General features: G+C 52.6%; 1 protein-coding gene across 14 annotated transcripts in view; it reads left to right on the forward strand.

Moving 5' to 3' along the window:
* The window catches only part of Dysf (dysferlin), a 205,258-nt gene that overhangs the window by 99,144 nt on the left and 84,077 nt on the right, over positions 1-22,037 (forward strand). For all 14 annotated transcript variants that reach the window (XM_005369820.3, XM_026777383.1, XM_005369824.3 and 11 more), the window contains 8 exons: positions 880-1,072; positions 2,087-2,242; positions 5,853-5,984; positions 6,064-6,230; positions 7,605-7,719; positions 7,926-8,031; positions 8,292-8,434; positions 10,242-10,415. In XM_005369820.3, coding sequence (XP_005369877.1) covers positions 880-1,072; positions 2,087-2,242; positions 5,853-5,984; positions 6,064-6,230; positions 7,605-7,719; positions 7,926-8,031; positions 8,292-8,434; positions 10,242-10,415 — 1,186 coding nt within the window. The remainder of the gene's footprint in view (positions 1-879; positions 1,073-2,086; positions 2,243-5,852; positions 5,985-6,063; positions 6,231-7,604; positions 7,720-7,925; positions 8,032-8,291; positions 8,435-10,241; positions 10,416-22,037) is intronic.

A 22,037-nucleotide genomic window follows, 5' to 3' on the forward strand; every position in this document is an offset into this window, starting at 1 on the left:
AGCGTGGAGCAGGCCTGGCGCAGCATTGACGAATGTCCTGTTTGAGGGCAAGGGCTGGGCCAGCTGGAGGGTCCTGCTTGGGAAGGGAGAACTGGAGCTCACCCTCTCTTTTTTAGCATTTCTTCTGGGTATGCACACCCAGCCCTGGAACGGTGTGGAGCGTCCATCAGCGGGGCTTTTAGAGAATCCCGGTGTGATGGGCCGGGGATCAGAGATCTTTGCTCCTACACACGATGGAATTTAATTTTACCCCTCACTTGGGCTTCAGCGCTGTTAGTTGAGGGCTGCAGTACCATACCCAACAGTGCTCAGAACTTTCCAAAGCCCAGCTCAGGATTCTGGGAGGGCCGTCTTGGGGCAGCCAGGGTGGATGCTTCTGTATTCATGGCTGCTGGCCTCCCCACAGTGTCTGCAGTAGCTAGCTAGTCAGGGGTCCATAAATTTCTTTCTTGGAGAAAGTGTGCGCCCAACACAGAAGGGATTTATTTTACTGTGGGGCAACTTAGACTCTGGCCTCTATCCTAGACAACACAAGGGGGCAAGAAAGGGACCCTATAGGTCCTCTGAGAGCTTGCAATCAGCTTGGAGAGGGGATACTCATACAAAAGAACCCACCAGACAGGAGGTTGGGGTGAGTCCCAAAAGGCTCTCCTGGGAATAAAGAGGCATGTTTCAGGGTAGGAGTAGAAGGGCCAGGGTGTGCATAGGAGACCTCCTGGAGCAGACAGGCCACAAGGTGAGCGCCCAGCAGGCTCTTCTCCTATATTTATAGGAGCAGGGACCCTATAAATATACACACTTGTGTGTACCTGCATACACGCACCTGTCTCTGGTGTGTGGAGCCCTGGTGAACAAGCACATTGCACCTGTCTCTCCTAGCCAGCCCCTGTGTGACACCCATGAAATACCTTCTGCCACCCACCTTGATCAATATCTGTTTCGGCTACGTGGCCGTCACCTGAGCCAGATCAAAGAAGCTGCCCTGGCCTTGAAGCTCGGCCACAGTGAGCTCCCCACTGCCCTGGAGCAGGCTGAGGACTGGCTTCTGCGTCTCCGTGCCCTGGCTGAGGAGGTAATGAATCCTGAGGGGCCTTTCTCCTTCAGCCTTCCTCCCTCCTTGAATGTAGACCAAATGTTTACACTGTGATACATTCCGGGTCTGTTGCTGGGTGACCTCCGGCCAGTCACTTAACCTTACAAACATTAGTATGCCCATTTGTGGGACACAATAACATACGTACTAGGTGCTACAGGGTCCAGCTCAGAACCTGACACACAGTAGGTACTCAATAGATGGCCTAGTGACCCAAAGGATGTCAGAGCAAGGCTAGGACCAGAACCCAGAGTGCCTGGCTCTAGGTCTCCTGTTGAAGCCTGCTTACCAGGAACCTGACTCCTGGCCCACTAGTGCCTGTCTGTAGGAAGTGAGGATGGTGAGAGGGATGGTACCCAGGCATGTGCAGGGAGAGGGTGTCTGGAACAGAGGACTGTAGAAGGGCAATGGGAAGGGCTGCTTAGGAAGGGCTGATGAACCCTAGAGCTTCCCTGAGCATGGTGGTAGGCACATGGCCAGTTCCCTGGGCATATCTTCATAGTGGTGAGGACTGCCCCAGGCTGGTCGTTGGCTGCCTCTGGAATCCTCATCCTCCCCTCTTCACAGAATTTGTTCTATGGCTAGGGGAGGGCAAGTGCTGAAGAGCCCTCCTCAAAATCCTTCCAGTTCCTACCCCTAGGTCTGGGCCTCTCTCTCTGAGGAGCCCTGGAAAGGTGGTGAGGAGCCCCTGTTGTGGTGGTGCCTGCTTTTGTGAGCCTGCAAATCTTAGGATCCTAGGGCTAGTATGGGGAAGGAGGCTAGGGTGGGCAGACTACACCTTCCACAAGACTCCATGCTCTAAAGCAGGGGCATCTTCCCAGAAACCTCTGGGCATCTAAGAGACATTTGTGGGACCTCCTCTGAAAGCTGAGGGCCAAAGGCAGGGCCATGAGTGGCCAGGATGGCATGGGAGCTGGGCGAGGCAAGACTTTGTGGCCTTTGAGACAGAGGTCAGGCGTGGCATCCCCACCTTGACTGCAATTCCCTCTCCAGCCCCAGAACAGCCTGCCAGATATCATCATCTGGATGCTGCAGGGTGATAAGCGCGTGGCCTACCAACGGGTGCCCACCCATGAAGTCCTCTTCTCCCGCCGGGGCCCCAGCTACTGCGGCAGGAACTGTGGAAAGCTCCAGACCATCTTTCTGAAAGTGAGTATTCTCTCTGCTAGGGCCACCATAGGGTTTTCTCAACACAAGGCCTTTCTTCAGCTTCCCCTGACTCCCCATTCAGCCCTGTTCTGAAACTATCTGAAGGCCCTCAGATTTTTATCTTGGGAAGAGAGGGGTATTTGAGTAAAATACCTACCTTCCTTCCTTCCTTCCTTCCTTCCTTCCTTCCTTCCTTCCTTCTTTCCTTCCTTTCTTTCTTTCTTGTTTTTTTCTAGACTGGAACTCACTTTGAGACAATACGGGCCTCGAACTCACACTAACTGACTCTGCCTCCCGATTTTAGGAATAAAGGCATGAGCCGCCATGCCCAACTAAAAGATCTTTCTTTTTCTTCAGTTTTTCTTAAACTCTCCAGGCCCTGCTCAGTGAGTTTAGTGTGTTTGCCAGTAGGAGCTGGAATGTGGGCTTGGAAGTGAACAAGGAAAACAGAGCATGGTAGCAACTGCCTGTCCTAGCATTTGGGAGGTGGAGGCAGGAGGATCATCCTTAGCTATATCCTGAGTTTGAGAACACCCTAGGCTACTTAAGACCCTGTTTAATTAAGGGCCTCAAGTGTGTGTGGGGGGGTGCTTATGTATGTGTCCAAGACTTCATTGGCTCATGGGGCTGGTCTCTTTCAAGAATCATTCCCAACCTCTACCATGGCCTCCAGATCTGCCCCTGCGGCCTCAGGAGCAGTTGATGGGGGGAATGGGAGTGGGTTCTTGTGCAAGGGCTCCCATCACCTTTTCTAGCTGAACACTGAGATACAGAGCCCCAGTGGCTTTGGTCATGGCTTCAGCCAGATGATTGGAATACAGGCCCCCTCATGAGGTGACTTCTCTGTGTACAGCCATTCCCAGTGGCTGGGGAGTTAGCTGTTTCTTACCACTTCTCGTTGCTTCTAATCGCTGTGCTTTCAAGGCCTCTTCAGCCTACACAGCTTGCCCCCCCTTCCAGCCTGGCCCGTTTCCCCAAAGTGTCTACTGCAGCTATTCCCTTTTTTACATGCTTCCAAGAGGTCATCATTGACCATATCCCAGCCTTGACCCTTCTGAGTAGCGCCAACTCCTGGCTGCTAGCCTACATGGTTTTCTGTTGGCCCATCATTCTTTCTGCCCCTTGGGGTGGGAAGCCAGGGCTGGCTCCAGCTTTACAGCCAGTGTAAACCAGCAACAGGCTGGTTGCAGTTCTGTCTGGCCTTGGGCATGTCACCAAAGCTCTCTGAAGAGCCTACTTTCTTCCCACCTATGAAATAAAAAGGAGGCCGTCTACCTCACAGGCACTGAGGACTGAACTGGACAGTTCACACTGAAGTTGGTGGTTGATGGACACTTGTTCTTCTCTCCCTCTGCTCCCCTCTTTCTTTTGGGACTGTCCCTTGCTCTACAGATGCCACATTTGGGGATCTGTTATAGATCAGTGTGCTGGATAGTTTTATGTCAAGTTGACACAAACTAAAGTAGTCTGAGAGGTGGGAACCTCAATTTAAAAAAATGCCTCCATATGATTGGATTGCAGGCAAGCCAATAGTCCATTTTCTTAGTTAGTGATTGGTGGGAGAGGGCCCAGCCCATTGTGGATGGTGCCGTCCCTGGGCTGGTGGTCCTGGGTGCTAAAAGAAAGCAGGATGAGCAAGCCATGATGAGCAAACCAGCATGGTCTCTGCATCCGCTCCTGCATCCAGGTTCCTGCCCTGTTTGAGTTTCTGCCCCGACTTTCTTCAGTGATGAACAGTGATATAGAAGTATAAGCCAAATAAACCCCTTCCTGCCAAGTTGCTTTCGGTCATGGTATTTTATCATAGCAATGGTAACCCTAACTTAGACAGCCATGTCTGAGATAATGAGTATGCTGGGAGAGTGACCTTTCAGAGGGGATGACATGGGGTCGTGTGTGTGTGTGTGTGTGTGTGTGTGTGTGTGTGTGTGTGTGATCACCTGTTCCTTTACCATCTGAGGCACATTCTTTGTTTGATCCTAACCTCAAGTTCTGCCCTCAGATCGGCCTCCGAGGCTGACCCTCTCCTTGTGTGTGTGGTATGTAGAAGGGGAGGGAGTGTGGGAATGGGTTGGCAAGGCAACGGGTGCTGAGAGTACAGGCAGGCTGTAGCCAGGCCTGGTAGACTCTGGAGCATCTCTCCCTCCAGTTCTGACCTATTCGCCCTGAAACCTCCAGGAGGGGAACTGAGAATGTTCCCTGATTCCAAGCAAAGGAAGAAAAAAAAAAAGATACCGAATTGTTTCTCGAAGTCTTCCCCACTGAGTTCATGAGCCTGCCAGTAGCTCCTGAGCAAGCGCTACAAAAATGTTGGCAGCGGGCAGAGACCAAGCAAACACTGGTGTTCCTTAACTTAAACCCAAGCTGGAAAAAGTGAGCACCACAGAGGAGAGGAGCCCCAAACTAGACATTTCTTTATTTGCTGTTGCTATTTTGGGTTGGGCAGGCTGGCCCCGTCTGGGGGAGGTTAGTGGTGGGGAGCTAGAGGTGGGGGAAGAAAGGGAGGAGGCAGGCATTCCTGCCATGTCCCAAGGGCTGGTGGCTTGGAGGGGAAAGGACAGCTAGCCACCCTGAGGGAGGGGACAGCTGAAGTGAACACCACTGGGAGTTCCTGGACACGGGTGGGGTAAGAGGTGTCTCCATACTTCTCCCAGGAATGACTGAGAGGAGTTGGGTTGAGGAACGGGATAGGGTCAACCAACAAGGGTCGACGCCGCTTCCTATGCCTTCTCTTGGTCTGGGCTGTGCCTCCAGGGGTCTGGGCCTTCCACTCCAGCTTGGGAGCTCCCACCCTAGCTTCTCAGCCTTTTCTGAACCCACCCAGACTCCCTGCTGCTCAGTGAGCTATCTCTCACCCTGGTGTCTCCTCGAGGGGACAGGGTGTCATTTTAAGAGGGAGGAACTCCACTCCCCAAGGCCGAATCTGACCTTTGGTTTCAGTCAAATGGTGAAGTAATCCTAGGGAACATATATATGTTTTTAAATGTTGGGTTGTTGTGGTTATTCCATTTGGCAGAGCTTCTGAAACCTTTGGGATAAAAAATAGCTGAACAGCTAAGAGCGGTTAACGTGCTGATAAGCACTTGAAATTGTGGGGACATTAGATGCAGTGTTCACGTCTAGCCAAAGCATGAAGTACTGAAAATGAAACGAAGTGGCTTTAATTGCTCCTCTTCTGGAGCTGGGTCCCCGCTCTTCTGTTTCTGTGATGGTGCTGTCCAGCGCAGCAGCCTTGTGTAGCTGTTTAAATTAGTTAATGCCAAATAAAATGAAAACCCCAGTTCCCTGGTTACATGAGCCACTTGTCAAATGGCCAGTGGCTGCCCTATTGGACCTTGTAGGTCTGAGCCATTTCCATTGTAGTAGAAAGTTCCCGCAAATGACAGAAGTAGGAAGATAAGCGGCAGAAGGGGATATTAGAGACCCTGTACATGACCCCATCTGTAAAGGGCTCCTACATGGCTGCTATAGTCTTTTTTTGATGAGCAGGACTCTTGGTTCTATATTCCATCTCTATGATATTTGGTGTAATTCTACAACGGAGTACACCTGACTGGGTGTTGAGCTGATATGCCCAGGGCTTTGAGTGTTTGTGTTTCTTTGATTGCAGTATCCCATGGAAGGCGTGCCTAGGACCCGGATGCCTGTGCAGATCCGGGTCAAACTCTGGTTCGGGCTCTCTGTGGATGAGAAAGAATTCAATCAGTTTGCTGAGGGGAAACTCTCTGTCTTTGCTGAAACGGTGAGTACCTGCCCACCTACTGGCCCTTGGACCCTGGAGTCGCGTGACCTCTCACTGGTTTTTCTTCTTTGGTCTGCAGTATGAGAACCAGACGAAGCTGGCGCTGGTCGGGAACTGGGGCACAACAGGCCTCACCTACCCCAAGTTTTCTGACGTCACAGGCAAGATCAAGCTGCCAAAGGATAGCTTCCGCCCTTCCGCTGGCTGGGCCTGGGCAGGGGACTGGTTCGTGTGTCCAGAGAAGACGTGAGTGGTAGTCTCAGGGTGTCCAACCACAGTTTCTCGTTCTCCACAGTTTCTCGTTCTCCCCAGCCCATCCTCTGACATCTTGAGCTCTGTGAGTCCTTCTACCTGCCCGGCTGTGCCCAGCTGTTCCGACTCTCCTGGGGCTGGTGCTTAACCAGGAATAGCTTGAACACTCAGAAATAAAGTGCTGCATGTGGCTGGGGAGACACTCAGTGGACAAAGCACTTGTCACGCAAGTGACTTGATGCATTCAGTTCCTTGAAACCCGTGATGAATCCCAGCACAGTATCTGTCTATAACTCCAGGGCTCCTATGCGGAGTTGGAAACAAAGACAGGAGAGTCCTCTGAGGGCCTTGGGCCAGCTGGCTGGGCATACTAAGTGGTAAACAACCAAGGGACCTCACCTCAAACAAATGGGAAGTGAGGACTGACACCCAAGACTGTCCTCTGATTTCCACATGGATGCCCTAGTATGTGTGCATCCCCAAACCCGACACCTGTCATGTGTATACACACATACTTATACATATATGAATATATTATGAAGCATACCTTAGAGTTGGCACCCAGCCATGTGCCTTGTCCTTTGTGATACACAGAGTCCCTCTCATTGCACATGTGTGACCATTCCTGTTCCAGGCAGCTCACTTGCTCCCTGAATCCCAGTTTGTGCCTCCTTCTATGCCGCCTCAGCCACTCTCCACACTTTTTATAGCTGGGTGACATCCAGCACCTTTTTAAAAAAGCTTGACATTGAATCTTTAATGTACTTCTTGATGATATTTTCTTTGTACTGTCATTGGGCTTTGGTGCCTCTTATTGGTCTCCCTTTCTTCTTTTGCCTTGGATGACTTTTTCTTTCTTTCTTCCTTCCTTCCTTCCTTCCTCCCTCCCTCCCTTCCTTCCTTCCTTTCTTTTCTTCCCCTCTCTTCCCCTTCCTTTCCTCCCTCTTTTCCTCCCTCCCTTCCCTCCCTCCCTCCCTCTCTCTCTCTCTCTCTCTCTCTCTTTCTCTCTCTCTCTTTCTTTCCTTTGAGAAAGGGTTTCTCTGTAGTTTTGGAGCCTGTCCTGGAACTAGCTCTTGTAGACCAGGCTGGCCCCAAACTCACAGAGATCCGCCTGCCTCTGCCTCCCGAGTGTTGGGATTAAAGGCGTGCCCCAACACCGCCGGCTTGGGTGACACATTCTATGGCCCGTGAGCATCTCTACCTGCTCTGAGCCTCCTGTTTACCCTCTGTCCCTGTCTCTCTGTACTACCCCCTCTAACTGTATTGTGGTGAGTTTGACAGTGCAGCTGGGCTGAGGTATAATGCTCTCCTGGAAGCAAACGGTGGCAGGGGTGTTTTCAGTGACCCTCTGCCTGTCCTCCCCAATAGCCTGCTACATGATGCTGATGCTGGTCACCTGAGCTTTGTGGAGGAGGTTTTTGAGAACCAGACCCGGCTACCTGGAGGCCAGTGGATTTATATGAGCGATAATTACACTGACGTGGTAAGGGGTGCTCCATGTGGGCAGTGCATGCTTTCCCCGGGGTCCTGGACGTTTGGTCCCACGAAGAGCTGGTGACTCAGAAGACTGGGTGTCTTTTCCCTGTTCCTACTTGCTGACCTATTGCTCTGTGCTCCAGAAGGATGGTGTCCTCGAAACATGTGGGTGCTTAGTCTGTATCTTTTCACAACTGCCTATTGTATCTCTAGAATGGGGAGAAGGTGCTTCCAAAGGATGATATTGAGTGCCCACTGGGTTGGAAGTGGGAAGATGAAGAATGGTCCACAGACCTCAATCGGGCTGTTGATGAACAAGGTAGGAACACACAGAGGCTGGGGTCTCACCCGCGCCACCTCCTAGCTGTGCCAGTGAGACAGCTGAAGGCCCCAGACAGTTGCCTGGCTTTCATTGGGTTACTTCACCTGGGAACTTCCTGAACAGGCCTCCACTTTAAGCTTCTACTTATGGCCCGAGTTTTAGCCGCTCAGGGTTTGAGCATGCCCCCCAAAGATAGATAGCTTAGGAGAGATGGGGATTTGCTGACAGTGATTTACTGGTTTTACTCCACCCCTTAGGCTGGGAGTACAGTATCACCATCCCCCCAGACCGAAAGCCAAGACACTGGGTCCCCGCTGAGAAGATGTATTACACTCACAGACGTCGGCGCTGGGTCCGACTGCGCAGGAGGGACCTCAGCCAGATGGAGGCACTGAAGAGGGTGAGCCAAGGGGAGGTGGGTGGGAGTGGGGCTTCCGGACGGAGAAGGCCAGTGCACACAGAAACGTCTGAGTGTGCACAAAGTGCACACAGGCGCATAGACCTGTCTTAGTGGCTTTCTGTTGCTGTGATGAATAAAGCATTATGATCAAGGCAGTTTAGAGAAAGGGAGCTGGTTTGGGCTTGTAGTTCCAGAGGATTCGAGTCTAGCATGGCTGGGAGTCACAGCAGCAATTAGCAGGCACGGCAGTCAGAACAGGAAGCCCAGAGCTCACCTCTTGAAACATAAGCGTGAAGCAGAGAGAGAAAACCGGAAGTGGTGTGAGGGTTTTAAAGCCAAAGCCCACCCCCTATGACGTAGTTTCTCTAGTAAGACTATACCACCTAAACCTCCCCAAACAGTGCCTGGGGGACATTTGCATTCAAAACACCTCAAGATTCAGTGAGTTGACTGGCGGGTCCCCCCCAGATCAGTTGAGCACATATACACACCACACTGAAAATATGAGTCACGCTGTGCACACTCGAAACAAGTAGATCACACCAGCCTCTACAGATCGCACCTGGCACTCACAGATGCCTACGTATGGATGTCCGAGTACTGTCACTTACAATCCCCAAAGGCTCAAGGATGCCAAAGGCAGTGCTTCCTGCTCGGTTTCCTAGAGGGAGACTTGGTGATATGGAGGCTCCAAGGCAGGGGCCCTCGAACCCTGCAGATACTCCTTACCTGGAGGCAGGAGATGGGTCTACACCACCTGAGCTGTCTGCCACTGGCTGGTGGGATGTGCTATGATATCTGTACCACAGAGACGTGGCTTAGTAGCGGTGGGCTGGGTCCTGAGCCCACCCTTCTGGCTGCCAGTGGTAGGCCACAGTGTGAGTGTATTGGCTAGTGAGAGACCAGAGAAGAGCCATCAGTGTTCACCCAAGGACACCATGGAACACAGGACAGGCCCGCAGTACTTTCTTGTGAGCACACATGAACACATGCACTTGTCCCAGAGTCTGGGAACGCTCACGTGCAGCCCCCCCCCCCCCCAGGACCTGCCTTCCCGGGTCTTCTGGTCATCTATCCTTCACTCCTAAGAACACATTTGGGTTTAGTAGCAGAGGCAGGCCTCTCCCACTCTTTAAATGGGAGAGTCTTTACGGGACCCGGCTTTCTTTTCCCCCTTAGCAGTACTCTAGGGAGGGACTGTCTGGGTCTGGGGACAGGTGGTGTTTTGGGCAAGCCACTGTGAACCAGGATGGCAATCTTCCTCTGCAAGGAAGACACCCAGTTGCTAGAGGTGTGGGCCTTGCTTGGGATCCCAGCCTGGCTTGATAGCTAACATCAGTGCCATGTCACTCCCTTATAGGGCTTGGGGTCAGACATGTGCAGGCTTCCTGCAGGAAAGGGTGCCTTCCAAGGAGAGATGGGTCCTCACCGTCGGCCTAGGTGCACATCCTGGGAGAAGTCCTCTGGCCTTAGGAAGCAGGTCTTCATTTTGCCTCTGAGCTGCAGGCCCATCTCTATGTTTAGAAGCTGGGATGTGAAGGAGAAAAAGGAAATGACAGGAAAGCTTGGATTCGGGTAGTCCACCCCTAGTTCAAATAAACAGCCTGAAGCCCAGTGTCTAGCTCTGCTGCCGTCTACCTTCCCTGCTGGCCTCCTCGGCTACCCTGTGGCCTGGAAGTCTCCTTTCTCTCCTGGGTTTCCTACCTCAAGGCTACTCCAAGCCACCTTCTTGCAGGTGGTTCTTCCAGGCTTACCCCTTGGAATCCTGCCCTGTCTCTCCCTCAGAGCTGCCTCCTCTCTCCTACAGCACAGGCAGGCAGAGGCTGAGGGCGAGGGCTGGGAATACGCCTCTCTCTTTGGCTGGAAGTTCCACCTGGAGTGCCGCAAGACAGATGCCTTCCGCCGCCGCCGCTGGCGCCGTCGCATGGAGCCACTGGAAAAGACCGGACCTGCAGCTGTGTTTGCCCTCGAGGGGGCCCTGGTACATTGGGTTGCATCTGGCTGGGCTTGGGTGGGGTGCAGCTCGCCTTTCCAAGGCTGATGTGGGACAGGCATGGAATCCCTAGGGTCGTGGTTTCAGATGGAACGTTGGCCAGCCATCCTGGCTTGGGTCCCTGTGGGGTGGCATGTGGGGAGAGTGAGCAGCATTCTAGGTGTCTTCCTAAAGTAAGGCAGCTTCTTTCTTGACACTGGAAGATCCACTGCTTCTCTGAGTGTGAAGATGAGCAGTGGCCTGGGCCTCTGAGTGGCTCACCAGACAGCAAAGCCCAAGCACCCAGAGTTTCCTGCAGAGATAGCCTGGCAGGGATGAGGGAAGTCTGGGAGTGGCCATAGAGGCCTGGTGATCCTGGCGTATCCTTGAAGGACACAGTTCTCCCTGGTTGGGATCTTTGATAGGGTTTGGGGGAGACATGCCTGAGAAAGGGAAATCCTGGGTGACTGCTGTTCCCCTGTGTCATCTTCTATAGTGAGTAGCATTGGAGTCAAGATCAGGGTGGTGAACCCCAGGGAGAGGTGATGGCAATTGGAGCGGGGACATTTTGGGGTTGGCAGACAACTTGTTCTCTGTTTTGATAGTCTAGAGACTCCTGGAGACGGACCACCACTTCTGAAATACAGCCAGTATTATGTATGCATTTTTTGTGTGTACTCTGGGGTGCGGACCTGGGAAACAGGTCTTGTCAGCCTTTACACACACGGTTGCCTGTGTCAATGTATGTGTGCTAATCAGTGGGTCAAGGCAGCTGTGAGGCCGGGGAGAGTCTGGTGGGAGTGGGCCCAGGATGTGATGAATGGAAGCAGAGAAGGAAGTGGAAGCCAGTGGAGCCCCCCCCAACTCCAAACACCCAAGGCTGGCCAGAGAGGTCCTTCATCTCAGGTAGTGCAGGGAGAAGAAACCCCCCTGAAGGCCAGGTAACAGCCTGCAACAGGCTTGGAGAGAGAGCCTTCTATTCTTAAACAAAGCCCTTGAGGGAAGCAGTCATCCTGGGCTCTGGGCCACTAAACAGTTGTCAGCCAGGACAGGAGCAAGTGAGATAACTCTGTGGCTTTCAGGAAGCAGGGCTGTGTGTGGTTGTCTTTGTCCTGTGTCGGCCTGGTTTTGGCACTGGGCAGGGCCTAGGGAGGGTCCCTGTGGCTGAGGCTGAAAGTTGGAGTGAAAGAACTTGAGGAAGGCCAGGCAAGCACTGAAGGGACCAATTCATTCCATTGGCAGAGACTCAGGCTTGGGAGATGGGTCAGTGGGCAGAGTACACGCCTGGGGCTATGAGTTTAATCCCTAGCGTCCACATGAGAAGATCCAGGTGTGGTGGCATGTGCTTGTGCACTCAGTATCGGGCAAGCAGAGGCCTAACCATGGAGACCCAGGTTCTAGTGAGAGATTGTCTCAGAAAACAATGTGAACGCCACAGAGAGACTCTGCTCATATGGACTGATGAGCAAGGGGGCTTTGGGTTTCACTCAGCTGAAAAGTGCTCTGGAGGGGAAGCGGGTAGCAGGTGGCAGGAAACTGAGGTCTTCAGGGCATCCCTGGGACTCGTTCCTCTGTCTCAGCCTCTTCTCATGCTTTTTTGCTCCTTGGTAGCAATGACGGTGGCAGAAGACATGCCACATCCTGACAGTCACAGGACCCTGCTGGACAGGCATGCTCCCTTTCCCCCATATGGAGAGTCCGGAGTGGCTCAACCCCAGGAAGGAAATGGCTCCATCTGGTCGTGTGTGCCTGTGCTAGTCCTTGTACCTGGGGTGAGGGGTGGAAAGCTCTCAATGACCACACTTGGGCTCTGTGATTGACAGCACCACTAGGTTTGAGAGAGGAACTTCTGAAAAGGAAAAGAAACTAGAAATAGTGGTAAGCAGAGAGTTCTGGAGGGCAGATCCAGGCCTCTTCCCAGGGGGTACAAGGGAGCCGAGGGCACGGTCGTGCAGAGGCCAGGCTCTGGCTGGAGCAGGGCTTGGGGATCATGAATAAAGCAGCTATGGGAAGTAACTGAGAGAGATAGCCTCCCATCAGAAAATCCAAGCCTAAGGCTACCACGTGGGGCAGGAGCCGTGGGACCAAGGTGATATTTGGATTTGACACACAGGAGTGTCAAAGGCTCAGCAGTGTAGATGGGAATTCTGGCATCTGATGTAGCTGTGTGAGGTATGGTGGACCTAGTGGCTGTCTGATGGGTGGCCATGATGTGAGATTCCCCTCTGTATGCTGTGAATATCATTGGTTAATAAAGGAACTGCTTTGGGCCTATAGCAGAGCTATAGGGGAACAGAGCTAGGTGGGGAAAACTAAGCTGAATGCTGGGAGAGAGGAGGCAGAGTCAGAGAGAAGCTGTGGAGCCACTGGCAGAGACAGACGTGCTGAAAGTTTGCTGGTAGGTCACGACCTTGTGGTGATGCACACATTATAGGAGATGGGTTAGATTAATATGTAAGAGTTAGCCAATAAGAAGCTAGAGCTAATGGGTCAAACAGTGATATAAATTATACAGTATCTGTGTGGTTATTTCGGGTCTGGGCAGGAGGGAACACACTAGCAGTCCTCTTACAACATGGCCAGGTCAGGAAAGCAGGAAGAGTTGGGGTTGAGTGTCTGCTGGGAGGGGTGGGACACATGGTCAGAGGTGCTCAGACACATGGCCAAAGGCAGGTGCTAGAGCAGGGTGGGGCTTGGAGAAGGAAGGCAAGCAAGGAAAGCTAGGAAACATGGGCCAAGATTCTCCTTGTAAAGACTGGGAGAATGGGATATGGTAGTGGTGATATTTCCAAGAAGCAGAGACATTGACTAGTCTGTTGTTTGTGGGAGAGTGTGTCATGGGGGGGGTTCACTGATGTCAAATGTCGAGTTGACAGGCATGGGAGGGTTGATGAATTTTTTGATTCACTTGTGTTCTTAGTAGTTTCTTAGATGTTATTTATTTATTATGTATTTATTATGTATTATTTATTATGTATGCCTGCAGGCCAGAAGAGGGCACCAGATCTCATTATAGATGGTTGTGAGCCACCATGTGGTTGCTGGGAATTGAACTCAGGACCTCTGGAAGAGCAGCTGATGCTCTTAACCACTGAGCCGTCTGTCCAGCCCGCATTTGTAATTAGTTTATGATACATGGAAGGAACCGCCTCAGGAAGTCCTCTGCATCCCTGGGGAACATGACTGCCAGAGAATCTGAGGGAGAAAGTCTGTGAGTGCTTGGGTGGATCCCCCAGAGTTCTGCAGTGTCCTTAGGAGTTCAGTTTCCGGGCAGAGCTCTTTTCCTTCTGGATAATAACTGTCTGGACTACTGAGTATATGGAATCCCCAGCCCCAGGACAGATACATGACCCCACACCATCCTTTTCTACGGGCAGCTTCACCTGCTTCCAGCATGGCCAAAGGATGGCCTGGCTTTCCATCTCTGAGCTTATTGGCTTTGCCCTGGAACAGGCTGGTGTCTTAGCCCAGGGACTGGGACCCATGCTCACTCTGTATCACAGGATAGATTGTCAGGTGTTTTGTTATCAGGACCACACTGCTAGTTCTTGGTGTCTGCTAATGTCTGACCTGTACCTGGTGTGCATGTGACAGACTTCCCAGGTGATCTGGCTCTTCCTTCTGCCTCCCACGCCTCTGGGACTCTGTTACGTCACCATGGAAGAGACCACATCTTAGCATCACTGGGAGGATTAGCAGTGATTGTACTGGCTAATGAGCTGAGAAGTCAGCTAAGGACCTGTGACAATGCTCACTCTGAGGCCGTGTCTGGGTGGGGCTCAAGAATCTCTGCCCTTAACAAGGTCCTAAGTAATGAGCTGCTATTGCTGCTGCTACTGGCTCCGTTGCGTATGGAGGGCAGAAGATAGAGTGCATTGGCCTCCATCTAGATGCTTTCCCAAGTGACACTGGGTGTATGGCATGGATGGGGACAAGATGAGACAGCTCGTTCTGCCCTTTTGTGGGTCTGATGCTAGAGGCTTGGTCCACAGGGGAGCTCCTCTGGGACTTAGGGTTGGAAGAGAGAGTTTCGCGTGTGACTGCAAATAAACCCGCCGCCTTCTATATCTTTGCTGTTCTATAGTTATTCCAGAGTGGCCATGCTGAAGGGAGGGCGCTGGGAGGAGGTTATAGAGAGAGACCTTGAAAGAGCCAGGGAATGTCTGTGGGTGGGGCTGATGGAACCTCCTGGGAATCTGAGGGGTTCGAATGTCTGGGCCCCAGGACTAGGCCTGGTTATGCCTTGCCTCCTGCCACCCCTCCCCTGGCCTGCCAGCACCCTCTGGAAATCGTCTCCTTGGAAGGCAGGCCCTGTCTGCTCGTTAGCACCAGCAGCATGGGCCAAGCCTTGCTCCCTCCTCAGAGCGGGAGGCCCTGGCTCAGTCTGCTAAGCGTCTGCTGTCTCCATCCCGCGCATTATTTTATTTTCGTATTATTCTTTTTCCAGCTAATATCCTGGCATTCCCAAAGACACCGGGTTTCATAATCTTCCTGGCGTTCCCAGGGAGCTGGGAATCGGAGTACAAAGCCACTATTATAGCGAGTTCCATCAGCCTCCTCCTTACCCCACACCCCTTGCTGCCGCCACAGCCACCACCACCCGGCTCCCACCCAGTCACCCCCTCCTGACGCCACCAGCCTCTCTGGGAACTCTGGTGACGGCTGCTGGGGATGAGCTCACGGAATCTGTACTGTCACCCTTGCCCTGGGCCTGCCCTCCAGGCACGAGGATTTTCCAAACCCTGCCTCTGCACTTGGCCTTGCTAGAGGGGCAAGGCTTCCCGGGCTGCAGAGGCAGCCTGGCTGAGAGGGAGAGAAGGAGGAAATGAGGAAGGGAGGGAAGAAGGAAGGGAGGAAGGGAGGAGACAGGCCTGAAGTGTGTGCTGGCGGCCTTGGTGCCTTCTAGAGCTGAGAAAGACTTCCACGTTCATAGGTGCTTGTGAGCCTTGGAGCTGCAGGAGCCTTGGGAAGTTAGATACCTCTCTCTCCCTCTCTCTGTCTTCTGCCCTTTGACAGATCTGATGCTTGCTGATGCTTCTGTATATGTGTCTGTGATGGTTAAATTCTGGTGTCAGGCCTCTGGCATTATCTACTCCTCTAGGGCATCCAAGTCCCCAAGAGAGAATTACTAAATCTTTTTAACCATCAAGCAGATAGGTTTACATGTTGCCCTGTATCCCACAGCCACCCTGGGAGACTGGATGCTGACATTAGCCCATCTTACAGATGGGACAACTGAGGTGCCACACATGGCTCTTTAAATTCTTTTCTGGAGTAACCAGAATAAGAAAAAACAGTTTCTGTTGTATCGGGTGATGCAGCTATGGGGTAGTGGTGTCACTGTCACCACAGATGATTCTTTGAGCTCTGAAGTGCTACTGCAGAAGAAATAGGCCCGTGTCTGTCCTAGAACCTACCTAGGGTATACAGTTCCCCTCCCCTCTCTCTTCAGGTGCTTTCTGACTCTTGGCCAGATCACCAACTCCTCACCAACTACTACTTTCACCCTCTCTTTCACTAGGGCAGAGCATCTCTCCTGCCACACCCAGGGCTCTTTAGGGGTGGCCTTAGGGAGAGAAAATTTGAAGTGTCAGGAGGCTGGCTCTTGGCTAGCATCCTTGGTTATCCTTGCTCCCTGCATTTCAGACAGGCAGTCAGTTCCTCAGAGCATCCAGATGTGATGAGTGTGTCTCTCCACCAGAGAAGCTGCTACCCAGGAAGCCTACAAAAGACCCCTTAGAGACAGGTGTCACTCCCTCGGCCATTGTCAATGAAGGGCAGGTATGAGTTGGAGGGACTGGAGAGGGCAGTCAAGGAAAGGCCAGTGTTGATGTGAAGTAACTCAAGTCCTGAGCTGGCCAGAAATGAGGTCCCACATGGCTTGGCCAGGGTGGGTCATCTCTGGACCTGGATGAAGTCATACTGTGTGCCTGGTACCCTAGCCCAGTTCCCAGATCTGTTCCCTCTGAGCAAGGCATCCTTCAGAAATTTGCCTCCTGGGTAGCTATGATCCATGGCTGGGGGAGGCTGAGTTTTTGGAGGGCCACTCTGTATCTGTCCCCAAATTCCTTTCTTGAGACAGGGATTCATGTATTCCAAACTAGTCTTGATCTCACCATGTGGCCTAGGATGTCCTTGAACTTCTGATCTGACCCACCTCCTGATGCTGGAATTACAGGTGTGCACTGTCCCTTATGGTACTGGGAACTGAAGTGCCAGGGCCTTGTGCCTGCGAGGCTAGCACTCCTCTGACTGAGCCCCATCCCCAGATCCTGATTATTCACCGGAAATAAGCACTTACTTGTTCCCTACCTGGCATTGTGCTGTCTGGAGAGGGCTGGCACCCCGCTCAAACGAAGATTCCCCATCCCTCCTGTTCTCCTGCTAGAGAGGACAGTTTGACTATGTCCTATAATGTGTGTATCTGTCTTGCTCCAACCTGGGTTTTAAGATGTTGAGGTCCTAAGTGAGTGTACCTGCACAGCTGGAGCCCCTAAGTATGACATCGCACTTGAGGGTCTAGGAGCCTCCATCCCTAATGTTTTTTTTTTTTAAATGTAGCCTGGGACATTATTACCAGTCATTCTAAGAAACCAGGCATGAAGAATCAAGACGCGTCCAGACAAAGTGGGACAGACACTTGTTGAAATTCTTGAGGCAGCTGGCATAGGAAAGAACTTGTGCTGGATGTCTCTGCAGGGAGGACACTTGGTCCAAATCAGCCCCACGTGCCACTGTGCACTCTCTATGTTGCCTGGTGCCCTCCCAGCTCCGTGGGGCGCTCAGGCAGTAGGTTTGCAAAGACTTTCGTAAAGACTTAAGCGGCTGATACCAAACCCTTCTTCCAGTTGCAAATTAAATGGGGTTGCACCCTCGCCTGCTATTCTACTTAAGACCTGGTTGAGAAGGGAAATCTCCAGCCTACTCCCTCTTATAAAGGCCTCCCATGCCTTGGTCTGGCCTGCTATCTTGCGTGTGGGGCTTCTGTGTAAATGGTGGCAGCTAGGGATGTGCTCTGAGTTCTGGGTATGACTTCTTCTCCCCTAAGCTGCACTTTAGCCACTGCAGCACTTTACTTAGGGGCTCTGAACTCTGGTGGCTTCTGGAAGAGAGATCCTGGTCTTGTTAGAGAATCTACCATTTAACAGCAGGGAAGAGACAAACTGTCTTGGTATTGTTACTGTCGGATGGGTAAGATAATGACACAGCAAAAGCAATAACCTCCCTTCACTACGTTGTTCCTTGGCGAGCCTTGCATCTGTGACAGAGCCTGTGTAGTCCTCAGTGGTACAGGTATGGACACCCTAGCTGCTGTGGACGTTCCTCGTGTCCTGTGCTAAGATACACACCGCAGGTACCTGGGGCCACCGACTCTGTATATAGATGGCTTTGTCTAACCAGCCCTGGGAGACAAGCTCCATTAGGAACCCATTTCACAGAGAACTTGTTTTGCTTGAACTGTCTTCAAATGCAAACCAAGGAAGACTGTCTCCATCACCGTGTTGCTTCGCTGTCCCTGTAGAGCTGGGGATGAGGAGAGGGTAAAAATGGTGATGGTCCAGAGGCTCGTCGGAGGGTTGTGCTGGCCAATGCTCGGCTGCCAGCTCTCCAGAAAAAGTCACGCCAGGCTTCCCAGTTCAGGCGTAGAGCATGTGCTGATTTCTACAGGGGCAATTCCCAGATGTGTGTGGGTCTTCTTTCTTTGGTCTTTTTAATCAGTCTCATGATAACTCAGGCTTCCCTAGAACTCCTGCTCCCTTGTACCCCTGGCTCCCAAGTGCCAGGGCTATAGACATGCACCACCACCTCTGTTTTGAAATACCAGTTTCTCGAGTCGTAAATGTAGAGACTTTCTCCTGTCTATTAGCTGCCTTGCAAAGTCCCAAATCCATAATCGACTCTGGGCTGTGGAACAACTCCGGCCCTTGCCACCCTGGGGTCCTATTTGCATGAATGGAGGGGTGGGCACTGCTCAGTTCCTGTTAGTAGGATCCTTCCCAGGGGGACTGGGCTCTTGCTTCTGCCTCCTGACCTATGGTGGGAGTGGTCTTCCCTGGAGGGAAGAAGATGGTAGTCACTGGTGGTAGGCTACACCTCTCTGCTTGACCTGGCCAATGCAGGGAAGATTGCTGGGGTCTCCCTGATGGTCCCAACAAGCCCCCAAGGCCTTGCTGATTCCTCCCAGCAGCCATAGTGTTGCATCTGGGGCACTGTCCCAGCCTTCTAAGCTTGTAGTCGCTCTGCCTCTAGCTTCCCCCACTTTCCCCTCCCACCGCCCCACACGGGTGCTGATAGAGTTTTCCAGGGAGCTCACTCAGGGCGCCTTTTTGAGGCTGGAGCAGCCAACCTTCCTAGTGCGTGGTGTGTCGCTCTGAAGGAACCTCAAGCATGCTGTTGCGCCTTTTCTAGGTCCCCATCTCATCTGGATGAGGGAGGGGATCCCTTTTGTAGGCATTTCCCCCAGAACCTGCCTGCTTCCTTTTGGTTGAAGGCCTTTGGAGGTCAGCCCTGGGCAGGCCCAAAAAAGTTTGGCTTTTCTTGAGGGACATTTGGGGGCACTTCATGCATCTCTGAGGCCCAGTTTCTCCTTCTTACTGCCTCCGGCTCCTCCAGGGATCCATGGCCTCCTGCCGGGCAGCAGTGGGTTGGAGGCCGCCCAGTCTCCCCCAGAGGGAGCCATAGGATCCCGTACACAGCTTGCCCTAGGACACAGTGTGTGGCCACAGACGGCATGGCTGCCAGCCCCAGCCTGGGAGTCTCCACATGAGCTACGGAGTGAAGAATGTGGCTGTGGGAAACCCAATGCCCTCGGCCAACAGGGCTGGGCAGGAGTGGGTGAGAGAGGCGAACGGGCAGAGACCCCAGCAGGGGCATCCGATGGAGCCTGGCTGTTTCCAGGACCCCACTGGGCACCCCCTCCCAATTTTCCTCACCTGCCAGCTGAGCCCTTCTTTGATGCTGCCACCTGTGATTACTCAGTACCTATTCCAGGAAGCCTTTTCCAAAGGGGCACCCCAAAAGTCCCCATTGCCCTTCTCACATAAAGAGCAGCCTATTGGTTAAAAAGGAACCCAGGAGGGGGGGGTTCCTTCTGTGGCAGTCAGACCATGGACTCCTGAGGTGAGGGGAACACTGTTAGCCACACAAGTCACTACCTCCTACCTGGGATTTTGGTCCCTGAACTGTCCATATTGCCCAAGGCAAGGAGTTGCTGGGGTTTCCTTCACTGGAGCCATCTCAGGGCCAGGTAGAGTGCTGAGGACGTGGGATAGAAAGGTCGTGCATGCCTTGCCCGCTGCCCTTCAGAAGACAACTGGCAGGGCAGGGAACTGCTCAAGGCAGACAGCCACGAGGTGCATGCTTCTGCAATGACTAAAACTGAGGGAGAGCTTAAGAATAGCAGGAAGGATGCGCTGAGTGGGAGGGACAGGCAGTGCAAAGGTCCTGTGGTGGAAGGAAGAAGATGTGCAAGGCCTTTAAGAAAACTAGAGAGGAAGGAGTGGAGATTTGGGTGATGAATTGCTTCACATAGGCCTGGAGAAGTGACAGACACACTGAATGCCAGGTACCTACTGAGGGCTGTGGGTATGTTATCGATTTAATTTTTTTTAACCAATGTTTCTAAGTGAGGGGTACCCCTCCCTTGGGTGACATATGACAGTGTCTGGAGATGTTTTGGCAGTCATAACAGAGTGGTACTGCTACCCCGCCAGGTGACTAGGGATGCTTCAAACATGCCTGTGACACCAGAGGCCTCTCCATTGGGAACAACGCAGTGCAGAGTGGTCGCAAAACCAAGGTTAAACTCCCTGCATTTCTCACAGATGAGAGTGAGGATCGCAGGAACTTGCCATCGGCCATGCCAGCTGCCTTTTCTCAATCCACTCTGGGAACTCCAGGCACAGGGCTGGTCTGCCTGTCTCACTGTAATTGTGCATGCCCTGGGCATGGTCCTCAGTGAAGATCATCACCTAGAACACGGAACTTTGCCCTGCTTTCTGTCCTCTGACTTGAAAGTTCCCGGGATCCAGCTCTGGGAATGGTCCCTGGATTTGGGTCCTGAGAAGTGATGGTGGCGAAGGCAGGGTGTTGCCAATCAGTGATGGTGGCGAAGGCAGGGTGTTGCCAATCAGCCGGCCAGTGCCAGCGCTGCCGTGCCTCCTGTCACACGCAGCCTCAGATGGTGTCTGTTTGGGCGCCTTCCCTCAGCGTAACTCCGAGAATGGCTTCAGCTCCAGTCTTCCGTGTGGAGAAAGGTGCTTTTCAGGAGAAGGCAAGCCTTTCCCTGAGTTAGAGCCACCGACTCAGTGAATGTCCCTGGGCCTTGTTGTGTCAAGCACTGTTGGAGGTGCTTGGTCATTGTGGTACCCAGAGCCCATATTGACCTTGATGGGAATATTTGGTATATCGAGGTCTGTGAGATCTCGTTATGGTGCGTGAGGATGCTGTGGGGGTATGTTTCAGACTGGATGTCCCTGGCCCCTTTGAGAGGTGATGATATCTGCTTCACTGGTGTCTGTGTGGTGAGAGAGGGGTCTCAGAGTGTCCCTGCTGTTTTAACATGAGTGGGGTGCTAGTGTAGGGATGTCAGCACTCTAAAGTCCCAATTCAGTGCCTGCTGAAGTCCAGCAAGGGAGGGCTGCTTTCCCCTCTGTTCCCAGATACGAATGGGATCTGTTTAGGGTGATGTCCAGGTCTCTTCTTCTTCTCTCTCTCTCTCTCTCTGAGTATGAGTGTGGCTGCCCAGAATGTGGGTCAGAGCCAGGCTGGGCTCTAGGTTGCCCCTCTGCCTGGCTCCAGGAGGGTATCTGCTCTGCCTCCTGAAGTGCTTTCTCCGATTAATGCCCAAACCCTGAAGCAGGAGAAGGTGCAAGGTAGGACCACAGTGGTCCTAGATCAGATGGGGATGGCTGGGGCCCTAGGGACCATGTGGGGTAGCTGGCCCATCCTTGGGAGGCAGGACAGGTCAGCTAACCCAGGTCCCATGTAGGACAGACACTACAAGAGGAATTCTCATAGGCCCCGAGCCAGGCCTGGGATACCTGGCCCAGCCCCTGTGTAAGTGCTAGGGAGAAGAATACCTCTTCTGATCTCAGGCTGCAGGCCCAGTGCTTGTATATGGACCCGGACAGTGCAGTCAGAGGCTCAGCGAGAGGTGCTATGAAGGGGGTGGGAGGAGAGGCACAAAATGTGTGTATGCTCGCTCAGCAAACAGTGATGCATTGTGGGTCCTGTGAGGTGGGCCACTTCCTACAACTGCATGTGCTCACCCAGTACCCTGCCTGCTTGTAGGACACCTGTGTGTGGCTAGGCTGGAGTCCTGTACTGTCCATTCCCAGAAAAGCTTGCTCATTAGTGGGAGGAGCATCAAGGTGTGTGTGTGTGGTGTGGTATGTGGCGTGTGTGTGTGTGGTGTGGTGTGTATATGTGTATGTGTGTGTGTGTGGTGTGTGTGTGGTGTGTGTGTTGTGTGTGTGATGTGTGTGTATGTGTGTGTGTGTGTGTGTGTGGTGTGTGTGGTGTGTGTGATGTGTGTGTATGTGTGTGTATGTGTGTGTGTGTGGTGTGTGTGATGTGTGTGTATGTGTGTGTGGTGTGTGGTATATGTGTAGTATGTATGGTATGTGGTGT

This window comes from Microtus ochrogaster, unplaced genomic scaffold (genome assembly GCF_000317375.1).
Source record: "Microtus ochrogaster isolate Prairie Vole_2 unplaced genomic scaffold, MicOch1.0 UNK62, whole genome shotgun sequence".
NCBI classification, from domain to species: Eukaryota; Metazoa; Chordata; class Mammalia; order Rodentia; family Cricetidae; genus Microtus; species Microtus ochrogaster.